The sequence below is a fragment of the Sminthopsis crassicaudata genome, chromosome 6 (assembly GCF_048593235.1).
Source record: "Sminthopsis crassicaudata isolate SCR6 chromosome 6, ASM4859323v1, whole genome shotgun sequence".
In the NCBI taxonomy this organism is placed as follows: domain Eukaryota; kingdom Metazoa; phylum Chordata; class Mammalia; order Dasyuromorphia; family Dasyuridae; genus Sminthopsis; species Sminthopsis crassicaudata.
Window position 1 is genome coordinate 220,923,839 of NC_133622.1, and position 26,142 is coordinate 220,949,980.

General features: G+C 34.5%; 1 protein-coding gene across 1 annotated transcript in view; it reads left to right on the forward strand.

Annotated features, from left to right (window-relative positions):
• ELP4 (elongator acetyltransferase complex subunit 4) overlaps positions 1 to 26,142 on the forward strand; it is a 227,493-nt gene that overhangs the window by 84,201 nt on the left and 117,150 nt on the right. The window contains exons 8-9 of the mRNA XM_074272926.1: positions 12,477 to 12,585; positions 15,373 to 15,479. Coding sequence (XP_074129027.1) covers positions 12,477 to 12,585; positions 15,373 to 15,479 — 216 coding nt within the window. The remainder of the gene's footprint in view (positions 1 to 12,476; positions 12,586 to 15,372; positions 15,480 to 26,142) is intronic.

A 26,142-nucleotide genomic window follows, 5' to 3' on the forward strand; every position in this document is an offset into this window, starting at 1 on the left:
TTATCTATGACATTAAGGATTCCTGTGTTAAAAGTGCACAGAACATTCATATTTCTTCCATTTGTATAGCAGCCAATCAGCATTCTTACTTTAGTTGTTAATGTTCTGTCAGGCTTGTACAGTAATGATTAGTTACCCTTTATTGTATTTTTGGCATTCTTCCCATGTTTAATTTCATTGTAGGCAAGTAACACATAGTTAAGGAAATTGTAAAGAGGAGAAAAAGTTAAGATGGGGAAAATAATGGCATAGGTTCACTGTTAACCCATTGTTACAATAGAGTAAGACAAGTAGAGCAAACAAGAATGATTTAAAAATCTTAATCTGGAATAATCTGCATTTACCTTAAGCCTGGACCTTTTTTTGTTTATTTAGATTAGATGTTACTTATTTGCCAGATGATTTAGAAGAAAAACAAACATATTTTGAAATAAATATATAGAAACTCTTCCAAGTGTCATTAAGGGGGAAAAATGAATTGAAAAATCATTTATGTTATTAATGTCTTAAATTGTCTTTACTCCAAAAAATCAACCGAAAAACTTTGCTCTTGATAAAAAAATCTTATGACAAATAAACATTACTTATTTTCTCTCTACAGTTTTTTAGCCATCTGCTCAAACATGTTGTGTTAAAAACCTGTGTGGAAATGATTAAACTTAATACAACCTTCGTTAAACACTGAACTAAGGAGTAAACTGTCATTAAGAAGAGCAAAACTACTGAAGGCTCCCTATCTCCTGTATTACTCCGTTCCCAGAGTCCTGCTGTGTAGTTGTTCCACTCGCCAAGAAGCCTGTTAAAGAGCCCCTGAGAGCATGTGTACGGCCCTCCATGTTGATAGTTAATTGGTGAGGATGGCAAGATGAGAGGACAGCCGAACATGTGGTCTCTCAGACTTGAGCAGTAGACAGACCTTTAGTTATAATCACAGCAGCTGCTCACATTCTCACAACTCAACCTTTCACAACTCTGTTATACAGGGATGCAGTGGGTAGCTTTTTTGTTGGGGCTAGTGCTGCTGCTGCTGCTAATTTTTTTTTTTTCTTTTTTAAGGAAATGATATTTCTGAGAAAAAATATTCTCTTTATATATCTATACATTGATTTTATCCATAATTTAGTAAGAATGCTAGTTTATTTTCACTTTTGAGAATTTATGTGAAATGTTAATAATTTACATGTTGAAAGAAAAGTTATGATTGTGTTTCTCACCCACAATATTCCAAGCCTTTTTCTATCCTGCAAGAGCAAACATTCTGTTCTTGCAATGGCCCTGACTTTTTAATGAGATTTTTTTTTTTTTTTTGCAAGATGATAACTTTGAGACAGATAATCAGTATGCTGTTTAACTTGCACACTTGGCAAGCCCTGAAAAAAAAAAAATAAGTCTATGTAGTGAGGAATCTATTTTACAATTAGCTGACATACGTGTTTTCCATTTCTAAATTAAAGAAGAAATTTTCCACCTGCTTTATTTTCTTTTCTATTTCAGCATTCTTTAAGAGGAACATTAGTCATTTAAGTCTAAGTTATTTTAAGGGATTTCCTCAACTTTTAAGGAATTTCCAGTAATGAATGTTTTGCTTAAGAAAAAAAATGCAGTGACCCAATAATTTTCATTCATCTTTTTAGGAAATGTAAAGTGTATTGCTTTCTTGCCTGGAGTATACAATTTAATTAGCAAACGTAAAAAAGGAATAAAAATTAAATTTGCCTAATTCATACATTTTTTTCACACAATGTGTGACAAGTTTTATTTGATTGATGTTTTAAATTAATTGAAATAATTAAGACCATAATTAGAGACCATAGCTACAAAATCACAATTGAAATAACTAATGAAAGTTTAATTTTTTTCTTTTTTTCTTTTTCTTTTCTCTTTCAAAAATTACTTTTTTTATTATTATGGATTATTCGGAGCTTTATGTGATTTAAAATGAATATGATTTTAAATGCAAACTTAACAAATTTGAATTCTAATAATGTAATAACGAAAACTTACTTGCTATCCCATAGATTAAATACCATCTACTAACAAAATTCTAAAAATCCTCAACATTTTTGTATGTTAGCTTTGTTGGCTTAAAATTAGGATTAGTTTAAAATTTTAAAAGTTCCATAGCAGTCAAAGATTTTATTCTGATCTTGGTTGAGTGAAAGTCACACACAAGTTATCACAAAATAACCATGCTTTGCAACAGTTCAATCTATGTTGATTTTATCATCTTTCTTAAATCATGAATCTGCTTCAGTGGAAAGCACTGTTTCAGTATCAGTTAGCTTATGCTAAAGAAAGTTAATTGGCTATGGTAAAGTCAATAAGAAATAGATTGTTGTACTACCCTTCAAAGTCAAATGAAGTTTGGTTAATGTGTTATAATCCATATTTAAATTGATGGGTTGGGAAATCAATACACAATGTTCCTATTCCAGAACTTTGGCTCCATGGAAGAAGTAAATGTGTTATAGTATGCTTCAATGTAGGGATATTCAGAAAACAAGCCTTTTCATATCCACTGACCTCTGTGTTCATCCTGAGTATTTTAGGAGCTAAACTTAAGCCAAGCACTAGACAGCTTTAGAATCTACCACTAATGGGGAATTGTGAGATTTGGACTCCTATGAGTTGTGAATTTCTCTCAGTGTGAATTCTTTCATTCTTTAAAAAAGGAAGAGTAATTGCACAGTAAAGAATTAATATACTTTTGTGAGTTTACAACTATAAAATGTTCAGTTACAGTTTTGATTTAGTTGAAGATGTGAGTATTATTGTGGGAAATTAACAATGTCATATCACCAGATATTTTAAATGTCCTTTTCCCCTGGGTACTTTAAGTAGAAAATTTAATGATGAAATCTACAGATTTCATCTCTTGCTATTTACCAATAAATGCTTGCAAAAAAAAATCATGCTGGTATTCAAGATTATAAATTTCACTGATTTCTAACCAACTATGCTTATCCCAATCTTTCTTATAGTCCTGTAGGTATTGTCAACCACTAAAAATACATGTAAATAGTGAGTGTTTAAAACAGCATTGAAAAAATTATTTAAGGAGTTGAACTTTATTTCATTAAATCTAGATTTCCTTTTTTTTTTTTTTTTTTGCCTTATTCTCTGGCTTCATCTTTCTTTTTTATCTGGTTTCATCTTTCTTTTTAAATGGTTTGTGAATGTTTCGAATTTCTATGGAACTCTGATGAGAATGTATGAATTGTCTACAAATTCCTTTTAATCAGGTCCTATCAGTAGTTCTGTGAGCCCTTAAATCTTTCTGTTTAACCTGATTCTTCTTTGTTTTCAAAATAAATTTGTTCATTTATTTTACTTAGTTTTAATTATGCATGAGTTTAAATGCTTATTAATTTCATAAGTTCATATTGTAATTCAATTTATATTCTTGGTCACATTTATTTGGAACTTTATAGAAAGATAACCTCAAATAAATAAATATAAAAACACAAGAATAAAAATGACATTGTATTGTGGCACTCACAGCAAGTTATTTTTAAGTTGCCTTAAATATTACATCTAAATAGTTTATAATATGAATTCAAACACATAAAAACAGAAACAAGAAATAACCACTATAACTTAGACACTTTTCTTAGTCTGATCAGGGAACATTTTATCAGACTATATGAATCAAAATAAATATTTTTAGTCTCTTCTTCTGTTTCTCTTAATGTAGCTTTAACATCATTGTTATCTTTAGCTGAAGTAGCATTTAGGCCCAAAATTTTCAAATGTAAATAGTCTAAATAGTCAAATATCCCATCACAGTATGGAAATAGAGTCATCTGTTTGGGCATATGGAATCTTTGGCTGCTAGACGACATACATAGTCTTTATAATGCCCAGTGTCCAGGCATGGTGGACACCACTGTTCTGGAAGCAAAAGGGAGGAGGGACCTGCGTATTCATTCACTTTATTCAAACAGGGCTAAATAAGCAGTTTCTATAGCTATAAAGAGCAGAATATAGATATGGAAGGATATATATACCATAGATTTATGCATTTCTGATTTATCTTAATCTGACTTAATAATATCTTAATTTGTTTCTATACAGTAAAAACTACTACTCCTTTTAAATGTTCCTTTATTTTAGAAACTTTAAAGAATTTCAGACACTCTTTTCCATTTTCAGCGGGATCATTTCTTTGGAAAAATCTAGGTTTAAAGTTTTCCCTATCGATAGATGGAGTTGCACATTTATATTTAAATCTTTGAAAAGATGTTTTCCTTCAAACTAAGATTATCCCTGAAACTTGATTGTACAAAACATTGTTGCTACAACTTTTGTAATTGCTGGTATTATCGATGCTATTCAGGTTATTATATCAGATCTTCTGTTCTGCCTTTATGCTTTAGGTCTTCTCTATTAATTACATTATTATTGTTATATAAAGAGTTGTTGCATTTTTAATGATGTTTTTATGCCCTATGTAGTTAAGCTTTAATGCTGGGGGGAGATGGGGAAGACAGATTAAATTAGCCTTGTAACCTCTTTCTCTTCCAGACTGATAATGGAAAATAAAAGCTCTTAGCCACAAAATGTAACACTTGGAATTAATATTTAATTAGACCAGCAAATTGTACACTGTGGCTGAAAGCTTCCAAAGAGTTGTTAGTGCCACAATTGACCTACAAGTTTAATAATAACTCACTTCTAGAAGCAAGTGCCAGTTCAGCATAGTGGAGCCACTGTAAGAAAGTCCTGTGAGATTAAAATCAGCAAACCAAATGGCAGGCGAGGATTCCTGGGATGGAGCCTTCTGGAAGGCTGGGAGCTGGAGTGTCTTTTCAGCCAGGATTCAGAGGAGAACAGTGGGGGAAAAAGCTGATCCCTCCTGTTCTGGGAGCTTCTGGTGATAGGCCAAAATCTAGGAACAGATTTTTACTAAATGTTTTTGCTGCAGCTATTAACTTACATCACAAATCAAATAACGAATAATTTTTTGCTGTAAAATTTAGCAAGTTTTTGTATAAACATCAGCTCCAAATTCCCTACACATTAGTACATAATGTCTGCAAACTCACATCATTAGGTCATTAGATAGGTTTGGCGCTGTACATCTCTTCTGTTTTGCTCTGACATGCTGTTTTCTTGTATCCTGTATAGTTGATTTATTTGGTTCATTTCTATATTATTTCATTATGGTACATTCTGTTAAGCCTGAGCAAGATACTGTTAAAGCACATACTTCTACAGGAGTTTTCTACATGAAAATATATATTGATGAAATAATTCAGAGATGGCTTTAATTTTTAAAGGGATTAGTATTTTAAAAGTAGAATTAGATTTGCACATGTTTATTATGCAATTAAATTACAAGATAAATAATTGGACCCCTGGTGAAGCATTGGAGCCTATAGCTCTGACAAATTATTCTGGTAAAATATAGGGCACAGGCAGTTCAGAAATGTACAAACACATAGTAGCAGCCAGAGGATGGAATACTCTACATTATTTATTGGGTTATGTTCTAAATAATTAAAGAAAAGCAAGTCATTAGTTAAAAATTAAAGCAGGTGAGGGCCTTGCCAGCAGAGGGAGCAGTCCTGTCTTCCATCAGGTTCCCATCACTTTCCCACCTGCCTCAGCATTTTTCCCAGCCAGTCTCCCATCTGGACCTGGCTTTGTCAGCCTACTCCTAATGACAGGCTATAATTTTATACTCAATATGGGTTGATCATAAGCTGATTTTAAACTTTAGTATCTTTAACCTACAGCACAAACATCATCAGCTGAATGCTCCTTGGGCTATCTGGAGATCAGCAATTGTTTAGCCAGGCTGGATTGGAACTGTGTTTTTAGGATTTCAAGAAGAAAATGGTAGACAGCAAATTCTGACTTGCTACACCATATAGAATTAGATATTAGAAAATTAAAAATTAGAAAAACCCTCCTTTAAAAAATTAGATCATTTTCTTGAATTGTACCCAGTTGCTTTGTTGAGTTTGGGAATGTGCATCTAAAATGAACTATTGCAGTTCTAATTGTCTCCTCGCTGTATTCATTCTATATCCACGGATTGGTTACAATATAAGTTTACAGGGATAGAATGTGGGCATTTTGGGTAATCATCATAAATTAGGCAGTAATGAAAGATCATCATAGTTTCTTGAAATGGTTCACACTTTGACATTGTCAAGAGCATTCCCAGAACCTATAATATTTACTTCAACTACTAGTGATATCTAAATTAAAGGCTTGCCAAGGATCATAGGGGTTATAGCTTTAGAGCTAAAAGAGATCTTAGAAGTTACTAAAGCTTACTGAGGTTAAGTGACTTGTTCCATGATCATCCAGCTGACCATTCTCAGAAGCAGCATCCAAATCCAGGTCTTCTCAACTCCAGAGTTCATTGCTCCAGTGCTTCTATCCATTACACCTAGCAGCTTCTCCAAGCGATGAATAAGAATGTCATGTGTATGTTTGGGGCATTGTCAATGACTCTTCATCAAAATAAGAGTTTGTTCTAAATGATTTAAACTACAATATATTTGCAGTGACTTTATAAAAAATAACAAAAAGTCCACACATTATGGTTTAGAATCTCAAGTTATTGAGTAATACACGCAAAATGAATGGATCATGTCATATATAAATAAATTTTGTCACTTGTGCAACTCATTTTGCGGGTGCATGAAATAAGGATTCTACTATCCTTAGTTTAGCAGAATTGTTCAAAGGGAATTCAAAATCATCCTGTCAATTCATCCTTCACCTAGAAGTCCAAGTAAAGATCCTGGAATTTCTGAGGAATTTTAGGAAGAAAACCAAAACTATTTTCTTGGGGCTAGTTTTTAATTTTTTCAATATGGAGAGAGGACCAAGAAAATTCCAAGTTGACTTTTGAATTAAAGAAGAAAATTCCCTGTTGCTCTTAAATTAGTATTCTTTGATTTTGAAACTATTTAACCTGTTAGGCCCCTTTTCTAGCTTTAGCTCTGTGGTCCTATGATCAAATGTTGGATTTGGGAACATTTATTTTCTTTATAATACATTGTCACCATTTAATGTAAATTGCTCATTACCAATTTCATAGGTGATGCTATCTTCTACCTCAAAACCATAAAATATTTTAGTATAGTTTGTTATAAGAACCTTTCTAATTTTAGAACTATGATTAAAATGTTGAATCTGGGAATTTTTTTCTTAATCAAATACTGCCACCATTTTAATATAATTGCTTGTTTCTAGTTTCATAAATGATAGTTCTATTCAATCTTGAAAATAAAAATAAGTATGGTTTGTACTCTTTGCAATTAGCACTTGTAAATATTTATGAATATATATATAATAAACATATTTTAATAACTTTGGAATTGTGAGCAAATCCATCCTCACCTCTTTTTTGTAAAGAGCTATTTGATAGAATAAAAAACTAATTCATAGTAGGTATGAACTCTGGGAAGAAATTATGAAGAAAATTGAAAAGCCAGCATAAATCAATTATATAATTAAAAAACCAAAAATGAAAATATGTTAAAAGTAAATAAATCACTTTTAAATAGAAATAAATCATAACATCTGATGAAATACCCCTCAGTGTATTTTAATCCTTTGATCTAGGCATTTTAAGACAAATGATGATTTCTGAGTATTTTAATACATATGTGTGTTTCATTGTCCCAAAAAAAAGATTTTATGTATTTGAGCTGTTGGCTATACCAGTCTCACTTTTTATGAATTATAATTACAATAGATTCAAGACTTCTTGAAGTAGTAGCTTCAGCACATACTCTTGACTCTGGCCAAAGAGCCCTTATCATTTTTCCACCACATCCATTTAACCCCACTTTCCATCTACTCAGTTGTCTTTCTTTCTTGGATTCTCTTTAGGGTTGCAGTGTTCCTTGATACTTTCAAATTTGGGAACAGTGTCTTTCGTATTATTTTCATTGCTGCCTCCACTCAAAATTGAGTGCAAAGTGAGCAACGATGGGGTTTATTCTAGCCAAGGCTTCGCATATGTGCATTATGCTAATTGGCTAATTCCTTTCAAGCTTCATGATGATTAAGTTAGTATGGGTTAATTAATTTTTGATACTGCTATTACAATATTTCTTGGAAGTACATTTTGTTTTGATAAAATGTGTATTATACTATTGGGGATTTCATGACTTAAGCAGTGAAAGTGAGGCAGATAGCTAGGGTTTGAGCTCTTCTGCTTGACTTTGATTTTGGATGGATGATGAAAATGGAAGAGGCAACATGATTTTAGCATATTAATCTTCACCATATGATTGAGAATACTTTTTTAAAATACATATTGGACTTTTTTAGTGAGGTACAAGTGGAAAAGCAATACAAAATGTATTGCCTTTATTTCAAAATTGGCTCAGTGGATTTTGTTAAGAGGCCTTTAAAATAATCTACTTTCTGCAAAACCAAACAAGAAAATACCAACACGTGAGTCAAGGGCAAAAGTAGAACCACTGCAGGAGGTCCAGTTTAATCTGCTTCTACCTTTGCAACAATATCATAAGTTTTTATGTAAATGATTCATATAAAATTACAATGCAACTGGGAACTTTAATATGTTTTTTATGTAATTTAAAACAATGCCTTTTGTGGCTGCCAAAAAAACCCTCTTAAAACTGCTGGCCACTGGCTCTCTCCTCTTCTGGCTTCCCTCCTAGCCATGTCTTGGCTGCCTTCCAGAACTGCCAACTTTCACTGAGTAGCTGGATGGAGATTTGTATGGAGCAAGAGGGATTTTGGAGCTCTGATAGATTTTCAAGTCCAGATGGGCAAAGATGATGAGCAGCAGTATGTGCTACGTATGTTGGTGATGTCAGCATGCCTTGCATACACTGCCACCATCAGAATAATGTACTGATGTGTTAACCAAGGCTGAATACCCTGTCACTAGACATTGCATGTTGGAAAGTGTAAATTTCACAAATTCACTGTGAATAATTATTTTCATTCCCTGTGTCCAAGTATGCGCCATAGCGTTGAATTCTTCACTATATTAGTATTAAAGCATTTTGCCTAATGCTATAAGACTGAGGCAACCAGAATCTGAGTAGACACATAATGGAGCTTCAGGCTCCAAGGCCTGTGCATAAAACATCCTGCTGAATCTCTTCAAACACATGGGGTTGTTGGGACCATTCATTGTCTGTGCTACATTCTCTATAAAGTACATTGCTAGATTTGATGCTTTCCAAATTTTCTTAAAGCTGGTAGCACTGGATTATTTTTTCAATTGCAAAGCTATTAATATTATTGTTATTTCTGTTTTTATTTAAAGATCATTAAAATGGAGGAAGTTTAAGATGAGATTAAGTTGATGGGCAAAAGCATGCATTTTGCTCTTTATGAATAAAAGTATTGGATCCTTGAGGTATAAAATAAAAGCAACTTGTAACACAGTTATATTCTTTTAGGTCTCAGATCAAACCAAACGAATACATGAGCTTATAATGAAAATAAAGGTTAACTCAGTCAAAAACTGAACAGGTCTTAACCATATATAATTTCCCAGGCTCTGTACCATGGAGTCATCTTCTTGATAGCTACACAACTCTCCCATTCAGAGCGACTTCCTGCATAATTTTAAACTGTTTTCCCAAATTAGTATACAGAGAGCAGTAAAAGTCACTGTTAAATATAAGTCCTTTAATTTTAATGGTTTATTCTTGCTCTTTCTCTTCATGCTAACATCTACGATAGAATTCAGTTTGTGGTTAATAGCTAGGTGGTAAGCCTGAGCAAGTCAAAAGTGAAACAATGAATGACTGCTTCGAACTTCCTGGAGATGTGGGGACCCATAGATTAGAGAGCACTCCATGCTGCCAAAGCTTTGAGCAGTTACAATTCACTTTTTTCTTCTCCAGAAAGTCTACTAGATTTCCTTCTTGAGGGTTTCCAGATATTATTCCAGCAGATGCTGAAGTTTAAAAAAAAAAAATAATAACAACAGCCACCTATTCTACAAGTAATTAGTGAAATGTAAGATGTAACAAAGAGAGAAAGAAACACCTTTTTTAGCTAAATAGGAGGTGAATGGTCTGAATCCTCCTAATGAGATGAAGGAAATGATCTTAGGTTTTAAAATATGCAGAGATTTGTCTAATAGTAACAAATCTAGATATCCTCTTTTAGAGTTGTTGAAAAATGTGATGACTTACATGAATTAAAATGTCAGAGTCCAACTAAATGTGTCTTTCATCCCTATAATTTCCAATATTCAGACCCTGAACTAGGTTTATTTATTTTTAGATAGACAATAGGAGATTTGACACTTTTTGATTAAGAAATTTGTTGGAAATACTGTATGAGGATGTATTCTGATGGAAGTGGAAATCTTCAACATAAAGAAGATCCAACTCACTTCCAGTTGATCAATGATGGACAGAGGTAGCTACACCCAGAGAAGAAACACTGGGAAGTGGTAAATTGTTAGCACTAATATCTGTCTGCCCAGGTTGCATGTACCTTCGGATTCTAATGTTTATTGTGCAACAAGAAAATGATATTCACACACATGTATTGTACCTAGACTATATTGTAACACATGTAAAATTTATGGGATTGCCTGTCATCGGGGGGAGGGAATAGAGGAGGGGGGGTAATTTGGAAAAATGAATACAAAAAAAAAAAAAAAAAGAAATTTGTTGGATATTAGCAAATGCTCATCTGAAATCCATGACAGTGGAACTCATACTAGTTGAGCTTATCCCAAAAATGAGGACTGAAAAAGTGATGAGCTCCTGCTGATTGTCATTCCTTATCTCCCACTTGTTCTCACCCTTCATTATTGACCCCCCCACCCCAACATTGTTCAATACTAAGCACAATGAATCATTTTCAAGTTGACTCACTGTGAACTGTCTCCCAGCTGTTGGAATGTCTGGCAGACATTTTTGTTTGGGTGAAGAATAACTGGCTGGAACCCAACCTGGATGAGTTTGATATAGTGGTCTTTGGCTAAAGAAATGTTGAAAAGGATGTGTATTTAGTGTATGAAGACACTGTTATTCTGGAATAGGATTATCTCCTATGGGAAATGGATGGAAATAAGTAATCAATCTGGATTCTTTTTTCACCATTCCATGGAAACCTGCCTCTAAATCTAAAGAAAACAAATGCATGTCCTCAAATCTAAGTTGTACTAGTATTTTTGCTTGTTCTTCAGGTTTATGGTTTTTTAAATTAGTTTAGTTAGACTTTTAAAAAAGACAAATCTGTCTTCCTACTTATAGAAAATCTTATAAGCTACATGTAATGTAAGTAGACGAGTAATTTCGAGATAATGCTTTGGTCATATTTAGTCCTTGCTCATATATGAAAACACACTGTAGAATTTGCTAAGTTTATATTCCTTTATTCAATGATCATTTTTAAACTATTAACTAGTCACTCAGTTAGCATTTATTAAATATCTATTATGTACCAAGCACAGTGGAAAGTGCTGAGATACAAAAGTGACTAAGATGTAAAGAAAGGAAGAAGACATTTTGGACCAGTTTGAAATGGGATCTTTGTAAAATCTTAAAATCAGAGTAAATAAATAAAAATATCCTCAATTAAGATCAAACTTTTCAGACTAAACAAGACATATAAGACATCCTCATGTATAACATCATTTCTAATCTAATCCCTGTTAAAAACTAAAAGTTGTACTCAGCCTTTATGTTATTTAGTTGGGTAAGTTGTCAAGGGTTCCCAAGACTGATATTTACATTCAGACAGACAGAAAATTCTGAATATTTTCAGAACCATTGTTGCTGCACAAATGGACAGATATAGTATGGAAATTTATCTTCAAATTATTTATGACACAATTCAGTGTTATAGTAATGGGATTTATTATTAGTATTGATGATAATGCAGTATTTTGGTACAGCTGCTATTGCCTGAGGAGGAACACACCATAGACTATTTGTTGTCGACAACCTTTGTTGGTTGCTTGCTCGCCTTCTTTGCTTTGCCTTTGTCATTGATCCAGTGTTTATCTGAAGATAAAGCAGGAGACTGGATAGCCCAACAAGACCCTGTGCCCTCTTAGCTGGATCCTTCGCGCTTTCTTCTTTTCCATAGTGAGACCTCAGCTGCGCAGGCCTAGGTGCCCATCTGACGGGCAGCAGGGAGACCTCTGCCTGATCCTGAAGAGTATTCCCCGCTTCTCCTTTGATTCCCGTTATCTGCCAAGCCCCCAACAGGCAATGGGTGAAGCTGTCTAGGGAGCAAGACGCTCTAAGGAGGAGCGCAGCCTTGACCTAACGACAGCAGAAAACCAGCTCCTGTTCATCGCTAAGACCACTCCTGGCCCCTCCGAATAGTCTTGCATGCATCGCTTCCCTTAGTGACAGCTCTGTGGAAGCATTCTACTTTGTTTCTCCACATTTTTTCCTCTATTTTACTCCAGTCTATTGATAATAAATAAAATTATATTGCATGAATGTTGCTTACATATGTAAAATACAATATTAGTCTTTTTCCTTGTTTTGCAGAATAAAGCAATTACTGCACGTATTAGAAACTTGTCGGATACAGTAGTTGGTCTTGAGTCATTTCTCGGTGGTGAGAAAGAAGCCAATTCTCTATATAAGGATTTCCATGGTGAGTACCACTTTTTAGTACTTGGCAGCATGTAGTCCAGTTGTAATAGCTGTATTCCAGACATTACAGATACATTACAGATTTGATTTCATTTCAAGTATGTTTCTTAACTGGTAGCTCCTTTTTAATTAGTCCTGAGTTAGGTTATTTTTTCAACAAAATGAATTAAAGCTGCAAAAGAAACATGGTGATTCCTTGCATGTTGTCAGGCCCTTTTACTAAAGCATGGCTCAGTCAGATGTACATCTTAGCAGGCAGACTCAGGGGACTTCACATGTAGAGGAGATTTGGCAATAATTTGAACAGGGAACTAAAATTGCAGTGAAATCAATAGTTTTCATCTGCCAGGTTTTAAACCATAATAGCATGTATTCTTAAGTGAATAAATGTGCACATGTTTATATTATTTAAAATTTGCTTATTCCAGTAGTTTTTCTTTTCACTTGAAAAAATATTTATCACCAAAAAATTACCATTTATCACAAACCATCTTTTTTGTTAAATAAATCCAAAATAACTTTGATCCACTCGAGCAATAATAGATTAGTTTCTCAGTTTTAACTGATTTTTGAGTCATTTGGTAATCAAATTTTCAAAAGCTTAAAAAAAATAAAAACATTCTTGTAGTAAAACTGCCAAAAAAAAAAAAAACTGGAGGATATGCATGGCTCCAATCTATAATGGATATAGAAAAGTGTGAATAGCAAACGGTTTTTTAGCTAATCCAGAATGGTGCTCTAAGTGTGCATAAATTACTGATGTGATGATTGTGGCAGTCAGCTCTGTGGTCCCATGGAAACCTCCCGCTCAGCGTCTCACTGCAGCTCCTGGAAGCGTGAGAGACGGTGGCCTTGCTTCCCACCCACCCTGGCATCTGCCCGAAATTTGATAGAGACAATAAGGAGGACACTAACTGATTCCAGCCGTCCTTTCTAAAGTTAGCGTCCACACTCTCCTGGCCTTCCAATAGCCACTTAAAGAAATGAGTTTCAAACAAAACCTGCTCCCGAGATTACTTACCTCCTGATCACCTACTTGTGTCAGAGTTTCCTGTGTGACATGTCCACATTGACATCCTGTGGATTTATCCTTAGAACAAATCATTCATATGAAGAGAAGAGGATTTTAAGATTATTTTCTGCAAGATTTTTTTTTTTTTGAAATGCAATGGATTTTTTTCATGTTCTTTTGAAAACATTCGTATCAAATGTTGTTGTTAAGGTTTTTGCTGTGTTGTTTGGGTTTTCTTTTTTCTTTTCTTTTTTTTTTTTTTTTTTTTTTGGTCCATCCATTATAATGTAACTATTATAAGTCTTTAAGAATTAAATGAGAAGGATGCCATTTTAGAATTTAAGAAGTCTGCCAGACTCTTTCGATTAAAATTATGTTCAAAATCAATATGGTCTGCTTTTGCTGCATGTTGAGGGCTGAGAATTAGGCTGGGCTCTGTTCCTCAGAGTTTTTAGCTAAAGTTATTTCTTTTACTACAAGAAACTCAAATATCCTAGCTGGCCAAACAGTAGGGAGAGGGCCAGAGGTCAGAATAAATAACGGTCAAATCAAAGGATGATGACCAGACAATTTTTTTGCAATGAATTTTTCTGATGAATTAAGTCTGAGATGGTACCAACTGGACTTTTTAGTTTCAAAACTAAGGGCTGTCTGCCTAGGTCTTCTCTTTCAGCTAGGTGATAGATAATTTTTTTTCCAGATAAGAAATTTCCTTCCTTCTCTCTTTCCCCCAAAAAAAGCCTTTTAGTTTGCTTGAGAATATTTTTCCATAAATGCATATAGTAGAGTGGAAAGTTAGTGAAGCATATTATACTGCACAATCCCTCCTAAGCCTCTGAACAGACTGAAATGTCTAAACATTTAAAAAGAAAATGTATAAAATAGCAAGTGTTCCATCATCAGATTTCTTGTCTAATATAGTCCAGTTTGGAATTTGCTTCTCCTTTGCTTTGAGTTCAGATGCCTTGGAGTGAAAACTATTAAATAAGCTAAGGCAGAGAAAAGTTAGTAAAGAACATTCCTAGTTTTCATCTGTGGAAAATGACCCTTGAAGGGCTGTTCAGAAACTACATCAGGCTGCACTAAAACCATCCAATGTCCTTGTCAGAAAAAATCAGCGTGAGTTTCTGTTGACAAGAGAGGGCAGAGCGTTCAGTGTGCCCAGTGCTGCTTATAAAGCTCCTCGCAGCCCCAGAGAGGGCTGACGGGCCGCAGAGACGTGGGTCTCGGGATGGCATCGGGGTTCATACTCGGTCCTCAAGTGTGCTCTGAAATGTAATTTCCTTCCCCGGTTTGTTCAAGTCATTAATAAGGTGCACGATGAAATACTTTTCATTAGCGCTTCCCCAGTTATCAGTCACCCCCAAGCCTTGTTTTGCCGGCTGCTTACTGGTGCATTTAATAAAATAAAGATCACTCAGTGGTGCAGTGGGCAGCAGGCAAGGTGATAGCCGTGTTTGCTTACTGTAAATACAAGCGGAAATCACACACAAACCGGCTGTAGTTTTGACAAGTATTAAGATCCCTCTTTACATCTGTACTTCTGTACCAAAGTGCAATTAGTTTTCCTCGCACAAGGATTTCTGTTTATCTTATTCTGCTTGATTACTTGAGTATAATCGCACCGTTTGCTTCATTGCTCCTGGTAGTAAGCTCCAGTTTAAAAAGGGGAGGATGCGTGTGTAAATATACAGAATTCTGCTGTCAGACTCTCTAATTTATGCATCTGATGACAGCGTTTTCTCAATTTTTTTCTTTTAATTTCCTTTCTGCAAGGTTTGATTCACATACACCAGATCCCCCGGCTCAATAGCCTGATTGGCGATGTGTCCGACATGAAGGACCTTGCTTTCAAACTCCAAAGGAAGGTCTTCACCATTGAGGTAAGAGACAGAAGCCCCTCCGCCTGTGTGGATTCTGAAAGGAAGTAAGATCTCTGGTCTTTATGCGGAATTGGAGGGAATACTTTGCATATTTCTCTCTTTTGTTTGGGGGGATGATTTCTGAACCCTTTGCATAGAATTTTTCTCTTTATTTTGCTCGGTAAAAGAATATTTATTATTTTGTTATACAAACAAGCAAAATGAATTTTTGGTTTTTAATGTGTAAAAAAAAAAAGAGCTATAAACTGAGCTAATAAATATAACCTGCTTATTTCCAAAGATATCAAGGGATGTTTTAATTAGACATGAATCATTCACTCTTGCTTGTGGGTGGGAAAGTAGTTCTTTGCTGTTGCCCTCAGAGTGAGGGTTGCGTTTGTGAGATACACCTCCCTGGGCTGCGGGGCTCAGGGAGGAGTCAAGATCAGCATTTGGAAAGTGTTTTTCTGCCCTGTTCCCGAAGTCACCTTTAGCTCTTGTATGTCCTTTTAAATGCGGCGTCATTTACACTAACATTCTTAAATACATGTAGAAATCTAAACTTTTTTTTACTGTGCTTTTTATGTAAGCAGTACTGGCAGAAGGCAGCAGTGTAAAAGATTTATTTCAGGCAAATCTGGCAAAGAGCACAGGAATACAGGGTTATTAAGCTATATTTACCAATGAAATAAAGCCTGGAGAGGCTAGCTAGCTAGCTAGCCGGCATGGTGAGTGTGATGTGACAGTTATCACTATACTGGGTGCTATTTTTTTCCCCTTTTTTTTTTAACAAAGACATAAAACAGCCAAGCAGCCCTGACAAACCATTTTGTTTAATCTCTTTTCAGATGAAAAGCTTTTAAGCAGGCCACTTGTCTTAACTGCTTGAAACCATAAAAAGGGAGAATTGCCACCAATAAATTAGCATATTTTTTACTTCATCACCAAATGATGGTCAATGTGGCTTGGCACCGCTTTGGTGTTTGGGACTTCACCCTTAAGTGACCACTTTGGCCCTTCTTTGACCCTCTGGCCTCTTTAGCTGGCCACTTGATAAGGTAACTTAATGGTTCTCTCTCTTTTTCTCTTTCCCTTCACATTTGCAAGTAGCACTAACCTATAAATCATTGTAAGGGCCCTATCAAGTGACAAATTAAGGTGCCCTCCTCCTAATTAATGGTCATCAATGTCCTTAATTATCTAATCCTATTGAGAGCAGTTAATAGTTAATCAGGCAGCCAATTCTTTAAGCAGGTCATCTCTGCATGAGTGCTAGAAGTTTCTCATCTGAGGATATTCCCTTCAAAAGCCACTTAAAGCCAAATGAAGGAGACCAGAGAAATAGTGATTCCTTTACTAATTTGTTTCACTTCTGGAGAGACTTTTGAAATAGAACCCAATACTATAATCGTCCAAGCATTGTTTCACTTCTGATACTCCTAAGATTTGTACCAAAATCTTTAAGCAACAGTTTTGGATGGTTAAAATGCTAATTTTTTTCCCCAACAGTGAAAAATAGGCCTCTTAATTTTCTTTTTAGTTAAATTTATGTTTAATAAGAGAGATTTATTTTATTTATTTATTTATTTTGCTTAGCATGATCCCAAACTCACAAGATGATTTTTCCGGTAACCAGATCTAAGGTTGCCTCTTCCTGTCGCTATAAAAACCAGGAGGCCCCCTTTCAAAGTATTTTAGTGACTCAGGGACAGAACAATGTATATTGGTAGTATTGAGAACTCTTTGAAAGAAAGAAAAAATAATAACTATTATTCTGAAAACAGATTAAACATTTAGATGACATCAATTGACATATTTCAGGTAAGTCTTCATTTGAGTAAGTTCTTGGAGGGAATAAATTTTTTACAAGGAGAGCTGAAGATGAATCCAGGTCCCTATTCTGCCTACCGTGGATTTTGCCAGGGTGAAGAAGTGATGTTTTGAAAGTAGGCAAACAAATAGAGAGCTTTTTTAAATTGCAAAGGCAGAAATTACATGGGATCCTTCAAAATAGCATATATAGCTTATTTCCATTTTGACAGTCAAATTGGGATCTTTTTGTAGTTTTTAATCATACAAAGTTATACATGAGGTTCATCCCAGGAATTTGTTTTCTGTACTATCATTTCCAATATGATCATGAAAAAATTTTTTTCATAATTGGTAACAAGTCCAATAGAATAGTGTCAATAATTATGCGATGATATACCTAAGGTTAGATTGTGTTCTAAACATCATGGCAAAGTTGTTTAGTGTAAAGTGTATGTCTTGAAGGATGACACCAAAATCTTTGTTGAAGTCATATTTTTTAAAACTGAGATAGATTGATTGCGGTTGGGAAGTACATTTCTCAGATTATTTTAGGAAAAAAAAATCATTCAACAAGTGGTACATTTTTAAAAAAATATGGACCAAGTAAAAATCTCCTTTAATTCATAAGCTACAACCTCTGGAGTCTTAAATTTGAGCCTGATGCTTTTTTCTAATGAAATAGTGGATTCAAAGAAGATGAGAGACAGTTGTTGCACAAGGTTCTTTGGCTAAGATATAACTTCATCCCCCAGTGTACCTTAGGGGGCAGAGTTGGGGGCAGGGTGAAATGAGACAGGAAATCCTCCAGCTTCGAATTTCTTTGAACATCTTTTTCTCCTTTTTTTTTTTTTAATCCCTTATCTCAATCTTTTCCTGGTAATCCTTAAATGTAAAGAATATGAAAAAATGGTATAGTTATTTTTGTCTGACTTTTGTAAGAGAGGGATTTTTATCCAGCTTTTCCTTTCATTAGAATGTAAGCTTCTAGAGGACATAGCCTCCGCCCTCTTGTCCTGTATCTTCCAACACACAAACAGATTCCTAATCAGTGTTCACTGAACACCATTTTGGCAGCAGCCACTTGAAGAACTGACATTTCTTAAGCACTTGTGCCTGAGGACTGTGTGTTGGGGATATCTAGGAGCAAGAAAAACCTGGCTTCAAATGGTTTCCTGAATAATTTAAAGCTGGTGGAGGAGAACTTCCTTTTCTTATTTTGAATTAGGAAGATTTGGCCTCGTGTTCTCTCGAGCTTTGGTGGAAGAATCTATTAGAATGTAATATATTCTATTCTCTTGAATCATGTTAACCAACAGTCTTTAGAATGGTGATAATTTATGTTTCTGATGAATGATACTAAGGAGTTGTGAATACTTAGATGAACAAATGAACTCCAAATATATCATAAGCCATATATAAATCAAGGACATAGAACTTTGACTGCATCACCAAATCATGTTAGATCTATATGCTCAGCTAGTAAACTTAAAACTTACACCCCTGAGTAAAGAGTTTTATTTAGGTGTCCCTAAATCTGGGTTTCCTAATACTTTTCTACTTTAACTATGGCTGTAAAACTGTTGTAGCTGAGGAAAAAGCTTTGGAAACTTTAAAGTACTATAAAAATATGAAATGATATTGTTGTTCCCACTAAAAGAAAATGAAATGTGATTTTTTAAAAAGACATATTAGCCCTCTACTCAGCCAATTTTAGTCTGTTTCTGGATCTTCATTCACAAATGTCATTCAACTAGGCATTATTCCTGATTGCTATGGTTATCATTTTCAAGATCCCTGCTTAACACATTCTAGTTATCCCTTCTACATCATGACTTTCCCCATTGTATATATATATATATATATATATATATATAAGAAATTAAGTGGGAACTTTGGGGGAGTTTTGTGGAAGCCATAGATGACATACAAAGGCTAGCAGACAACACAGAAAAAAGTTTAGAAAATCAGAAATGCATAAAATATATGTATAGTATTTTATAATATCAACATATTAAAGGATAAAATATTGAGGTTTCTTCTCTGGTATGAAGCAAATGCCAGAAAATTTTACTCATGTGATATAGGGGTCTCCCAGACTAATTGAAGCATCCGGGGAGCTCCAGGAATATCCTAATAAAGCCTTGTCTCAGCTTCGGAGGTTGTTTAACCACAAACTGACACCCCTCAGAAGCTTCCCTGATGCACCTCTGCCAGGAGGCAGAGACAATACGCAGGCCTCACATCATCGGGGGTCCTAGGACAGAAGCCTGGCCAGGAGCTAGGAAAACCCGACCGAGTTCAGATGTGGCCTCAGAAACTCGATAGCTGGACCTTTCTGACCAAGTCACTTCATCTCTGCTTGCCTTAATCTTCTGGGGAGGGAATGGCGACCTCTGCAGTAGCTTTGCCAGGAAAGCTCCACGGACAGGGTGGGTATGTGGTTGGGCCACAGTCATGAAGAGCTGAAGCAAAAGTTTTTGTGCTGTTCCTTCCCAATAGAAATGAAAAGAAAGGTCTTCCTTGTCCTCTCCAGCCTTCCCTACCCCGGCTCTAGCCCTGCCTCCCTGTTCTGTGCCTTCCTTCTGGGATCATCTTCTATTTATCCTGCTTCTCTCTGTGTGTAGATGGTGACCTACATGCTTTCCCCATTAGATTATGGCCTCTGTGAGGGCAGGGAACATAATATGGCTTAGCATGGTTCCCAGCTTAAGTGTTTTAATAAATGCTTGTTCAGATTGACTGATATTAATGTAAATGGTAGAATAAATCATCTTTGTAATAATAATGCAATATAACTTGGTCATTGAGTAATTTTAGTTGATGAAATTCCCACTTTTCAATGTCCTCTAGTAGGGCAATAACATATTAGAACATTTCATTGTATTTCAAGTTTCTTTGGTGTGGTCCATGAAGCAGCTTTTCTAACTCTTTAGCATTTTTTAATCTCAGTAAAAAAAAAAGAGAGAGAATAGCTGCCTTGTGAGTGTGTTTGTAAAAGAGTTGGTATAGGGAGAGGAAGAACAGATAGTTAGATGGGCCACAGGTATGTCACTGCCCAAAAAGATTGGGAAATAATGTGATAGCATATCATTCTTCCTAAGATAATAAATTTTATGCATGGTTATAGAATCAAGGGTTAATGAGATGTTTAAGTAGCAAGCATTTAATAGGTACTTCTATTATATACCAGGCACTCTGCTTAGAGTCTATATGGCATTTTAACTGTTAATCTAAGTCATTTTAGTTGTCAAAGTTAATAAAACAAAACTTGTGTGCTCTTTTTGTCAGAAGTGAACCAAACTCAAAGTTATTGAGTGATGAGCATAATCTTGTGTTTTTCTCTATTTTTACATTTTAATGTATCATTTATTCTGTTGCCACTTATAACTTTCATTCTCAGTAGATTAATGTATAAAAAATGTACTTTTTGGTGATGTGGGTACAGTAGTGGTGCCTAAAGTTCCCAGAATTCCTAGCACTAAAGTTAATAATAGAGTGTGTATATTTCACATATCATAATAGACCTATCAAAAGTGCATACCACCTTAGGGGGACACAATTTTGAAGTTGACCTGTCTAATCCTATTTCTTTCTACTTTGGAATCTTAATTAGAAGAGATAAAAACCATCATTTGACTAAATTATTGTCTTGAATCTGTAGCAAAAGGTATAATCCGCAATCGGGCCAATTAGTGTACCCCGTAGTTAGCTATGCTGAGGCAGGCAACTTGATTAGATCTGACACCATCCTAGTTCCCACTGATGTTTTGCCAGGTATGATGGTCAGACTTCAAAGGGCTCGAGGCATCAGCAGGGCAAGGTTTGGAGGCCAGCTTAGGTCCGGTTGTTAATCTCCCTGCTAAAACCACAGCAGCTCTCCACCAAAACAAGCTTACACGACACAATCATGCGGTATTAAAGTTTGGGTTGAGTCATGCCAATTTGCCTTTGATTTTCTGACGATTGACTGGAAGATGCCGATGTGACTAGACACATCCTCCAAGTGGACTGATTAGGGAAGGTCCCCAAATAGTTGAAATATTCTTACTTCTTATTTAAATGTTATGGCAGTCTGTTTCTCCTAATGAAACACCTAAATAGGTTATCTTATAGGTTCTTTAGAAAGGATAATAACAAAGGCTTTCTTTTTTCACTGGAATCTCGATTCCCAATTTTTCAGCTTACTACTTTCCTTTAAGAATCGATTTGTCATTATTATAATAATTCCATAAAGGGACTATGAAAGGAAATTGTCTCTAAAAGGTAAGCTTTTAAAATCTCTTACCTCACTGAGGGGAAACCAATTTTTTCCTATGTCATTTATGTCCACTTAGAATTTTTAGATAAAGGAAATTTCCTCATAATTATTTTCCACTTAAATGTTGAGTAAAGTGCTGTTCTGCTGATATGATTACATAAGTGTTCCTTTCTTTGCATTCTGATTTGTTGAATTATTGCACTAATAGTGACATGTTTCCATTCTGAGAAAAGCCTGGGGCAGCTTTAGTATTATTCCAAGTGATTGAAGCTGCCATCTTGCTGACTTTCCCTTGGGCAGCTTAAGGCCTGTTTACTTTTGTGCTCATTTCACATGCTTCCTCAGAGTTTTTCTGCCAGGACATCATTACCTAGTTTGACAAGAAAGTTAAAATAAATTTATGTTTGGTTAACTATATTTTATGTCCTCATGTTAATAACCATATAAAATTATTAAACTTACAACACGAAGAAGAGTCACAGAAATCCAAAACTGAGCAAGACGTATTATAATGTTATTCAGTTGTTTTGTTGTATATTAGTGGCATATTGTAGAATCAACAGTCTTGGATTGTGTGATCAGAAGCAAGTTAACTAATATTTCTGAAATTTAGTTTCTTCATTTGCAAAATAGAGATAATATAGATTTTATTATCTATAGTACTTAAATCATAGGAGTTATTATAAGGGTCGAATTTTTTAAAGTATGTAGAGTACTTTGGAAATCTTAACGTGCTATAAAAATGTCCATTATAATTATTTTATGTGAGTGATTTTCAGACAAACTGGAATTTTTTTTCCAAATTTAATTTCTAATGCCCTATTCTTAAATAAAATTATTTTTCAAATTAATTCAGGGTATTGTTCCATAGACATGTTAGCTATATATTACATCATTTTGTGAGAATTTCATAGTACCCCAATTAGACACTGAAGCCCTCAAAACATTTGAGTACTGGCAATTTCACAAATCTATTTTGTTTGCTGGTAAAAAACAAAACAACCCCCCCCCCCCTTGTTTTTATGGTGAAGAACTTAATAGAAAGCAGAGGAATCTTTGATGCTGTATATAATGAATTTCTCTCAAAAAGTGCCCACAGCTCAATAAAGTACCATGGTGCCCTCCCTCTTCCTTTTGAGACCGGGATGCAAAAAAATGCAAAATAGAAAAGAACTCAGCTTAGGTCCTTCCCTCGTTGTCTTAATGTAGCTGGGAAATACAGAGCTGTCTTTCCTGTGATCCCAGCAGATGATGGTGGTGGTGGAAGTGAGTCAGGGACAGTTACCCTCATCCTTTAGCTGCTGGAACATCTCCAATACAGGCCCACCCAACCAGATCTCCAGTACCTGTCTCCTTGGAAGAGCTGTCCATTTAGATCACTGATGGAGGACATAAGAGATCTGGATCTACCATTTATTAATTCTGTCCTTGGGTTAGTTATTTAACTTTGCTGACTCTTGATTTCCTTATCTGTGAAATAAGGACATTGGATCCTTGAAGTCCTTTTTAATTCTAACACTATGATCCTGTGAAAAGCATAAAAATAGATTAGGATGCCTTGCATAGGACAAATTAGAGAATATTGAATGTACCTTGGCTCTCTACAGAAGGACTCTGACTACCATTTTGAGGTACCCAGAGTGCCAGAAACAGTAATATGCATATGAATAAGAATAAGAATATTAAATGGTACTTGTAGATGTGGCTTATCCAAACTCATAGCATCCAAATTAAAGAAATTGCTAATCCTTGCTTTCAGTTACATTGGAAAATGTTGCATACCCAAAAGACAGAAGTTTTGTATTTCTAAACTCCAGTTTGTAATATTCCACACCTGCTCAAAAGATTCTCTTGGAAGAGTTAGATAACAAATTATGGAAAGATTTAGAATTATGTTATAGCATTAATGTTAAAAGTTCCTCCCAAAGTTCCTCTAACACTCTCTACTAATCAAATATATTATAGAAGAAATTTTTATCCTTTCAGTTGTTGTTTATCCTTTATTCAGCAAGGAGCACTTGATGAGAAATCAAAGGACTTAGGTTCATATCCCAGAGCTCTACTTGCCATGACTGTCGAATCATAGGCAAATTACATAGCCTTCCATGGCCTTGGCTTCCTATCAGTAGAATGAAAGTGGTCTAAATTATTTCCAAAGACCCTTTGAGCTTTCACTCTATGATCCTTTGATCAAATTAAAAAGACTATAAATTATAGTCCTTTTGATCACGTGGAAACTTCACTCCCTTGTAGACAGAAATCAACCAACTAAAGGAAGAAGATGAGAGTTCAAAAGTATCAATTCTTATTCAGGACATGAAATCCTGCTTCTCTTGATCAGTCAGCAGCTTTGATATGTTTTACAAACGTTTTTAACAATGGTATTTATAAATATAGCTATTACATTTAGAATGAAATTCATTTCTTCATTTCAGGAAATCTAAGAATTGATTGTGTTATTGTCATTCTACTTATCTTTTTTTGAACATGTTTTTGACCTGGTAAGTTTATTATTAGTGGGTTTGGCTTGTATACAGTCATTTCTTACATACAGTAATGAGTTGTACATTTTTCAGAGCATCTTAATGTTTTTTTTATTTTAGCCTTATAATAAATATATGAAGTGAATTTAACTTTTCAAATAAAAGGTTTTCCACAAATTTTATTTTCTGTCTTCCCAATTTTGTTGTCTTTTTTAATTGCAAATTTTAAATGACATCTGAAACTCATCCATTTTAAAATCATGACATTTTCATCTTTTAAATAATTAGTTTCACTTTTATAGACCAAATTGGATAATATTTTTGAGATTAAGATATTAAACCATATGTCTTTCTACGATGGCCTAACATCTTTCTTAATACAGTATCAATGAAAATTTTTATTTTGGTATATAAAGGAATTTGATTATTCCTTAAAAGATGGAAAACTAAATTTAAATTACTGGTTTTTAAAATGTAGGTTGCCAAAAAGACATTTAGAATATAATATTTGATTGGAAAGCAGTGTGTTCTAAGTACAGTCTGATAGTTTCTCATTTTTTTCAGTGTTAATATAGGGATATAGCTGCATATTTCTTAGTATGTAATTTTACTCAAGGACTAATAGTAGATAAATTGTGAGTTACATTTAATTTTGAAGCCTCTTGGACACTGTCTAATATCCACATTGGGAAAAGTTGATATTACGTTGTATGAAAGAAACCAAGATGCAAAAAAAGTCAACTTTAACAGTTAAACTCTCAATTTATTTATTTATTTATTTTTACATGTATTTCTAATCTTATCCCTCTCACTGCCTCTTTCTCTCTCCCATCCCCACAATTAAACAAAAAAACAATGAAAAAACAAAATCCTCAAATATGCATAGTCCAACAAAACAAATTCCCACACTAGTCGTGCCCTGAAATTTCTCTGTATTTCAGTTCATCATCTCTCAGACTGGAGATGAGTGGTGTGTTTCATCTTTAGTCTTTTGGGCCCATGGTTTGTCATTCTATTGATCAGAGTTCTAAAGTCTTTCAAACTTGATTTTCTCTATATTGTTGCCATCATATAAATTGTTCTCCTATTTCTACTCACTTCACTCTTCATCAATTCATAGAGTTCTTTCCAGTTTTCCCTGTAACTTTCCATTTCATCATTTCTCTGCATTTCATTGCATTCATATACCATGATTTGCTTAACCATTCCCCAGTAGGAAACAAGTTTCCAGCTTGAGGCTGCTACAACAAACAGAAATATTTTTGCAGTAGAGATTCTTTTTCCTCTTTGATCTCTTTGAGGTATAGTCCTAATAGTGGTTTAGCTGGGTCAAAAAGTATACACAGTTTAGTCACATTTTGGGCACAGTTTCAAATTGCTTTCTAGAGTGACTGAATGTAGCCATTAAACTATTGCAGTAGTACTTGCTCTAATGGAAAATTTTAGGGTAAATATGAAATTCTTTGCAAAATTGCTTTGATCATAACTCTTTGCTTCGAGCTACATTTGATGTAGTAGCCAGTTCAGGTTCTTTTTTATCTAGTATGGTGTAATTCACTGAATTGTTTTGTCAGGGGCTGTCAGGCTAGCCTACCATTGTTAAATAAAATCAAACTAAATCATTTTGGCATGAGCCTTCCAGAAATCAGGCACAAAATATGAAGGGGGAGAGATGAAATTGAGTATTTTATTTTGGTGTCATCAAAGACTGCCTGGCAAAAGTTTATTATGTTCTTTCTGAAATTTTTGAAGAAACAAATTAAAAATTTACTTTAAATTTCGAGTTATTTAAAAATTTTTTTACTCAGATAAAATAATGTTTGTAGTGCTGTTATGTGATACTTTATTTTGTGTGCAGCAAACTTTTAACACCCATTTGGAACTAGACAATATAACCATTCCAAGATTTAAGGAAAAAGTATACTTCCTTAACATAAACAGTGTCACATATTATCCTCCACTGTCAACAAGAGTGAAATTAATTAGATTTATTTATCATTCATTTTCATTGTTTTTATCAAATATTACATTATGAAATGTTACATTATTGATTCAGAAAATGTTTAAAGTCCCATTTAAATTCAGAAAACTTCAGTGAACAACATGCCAGGTTTCTAAATATTCATGACTT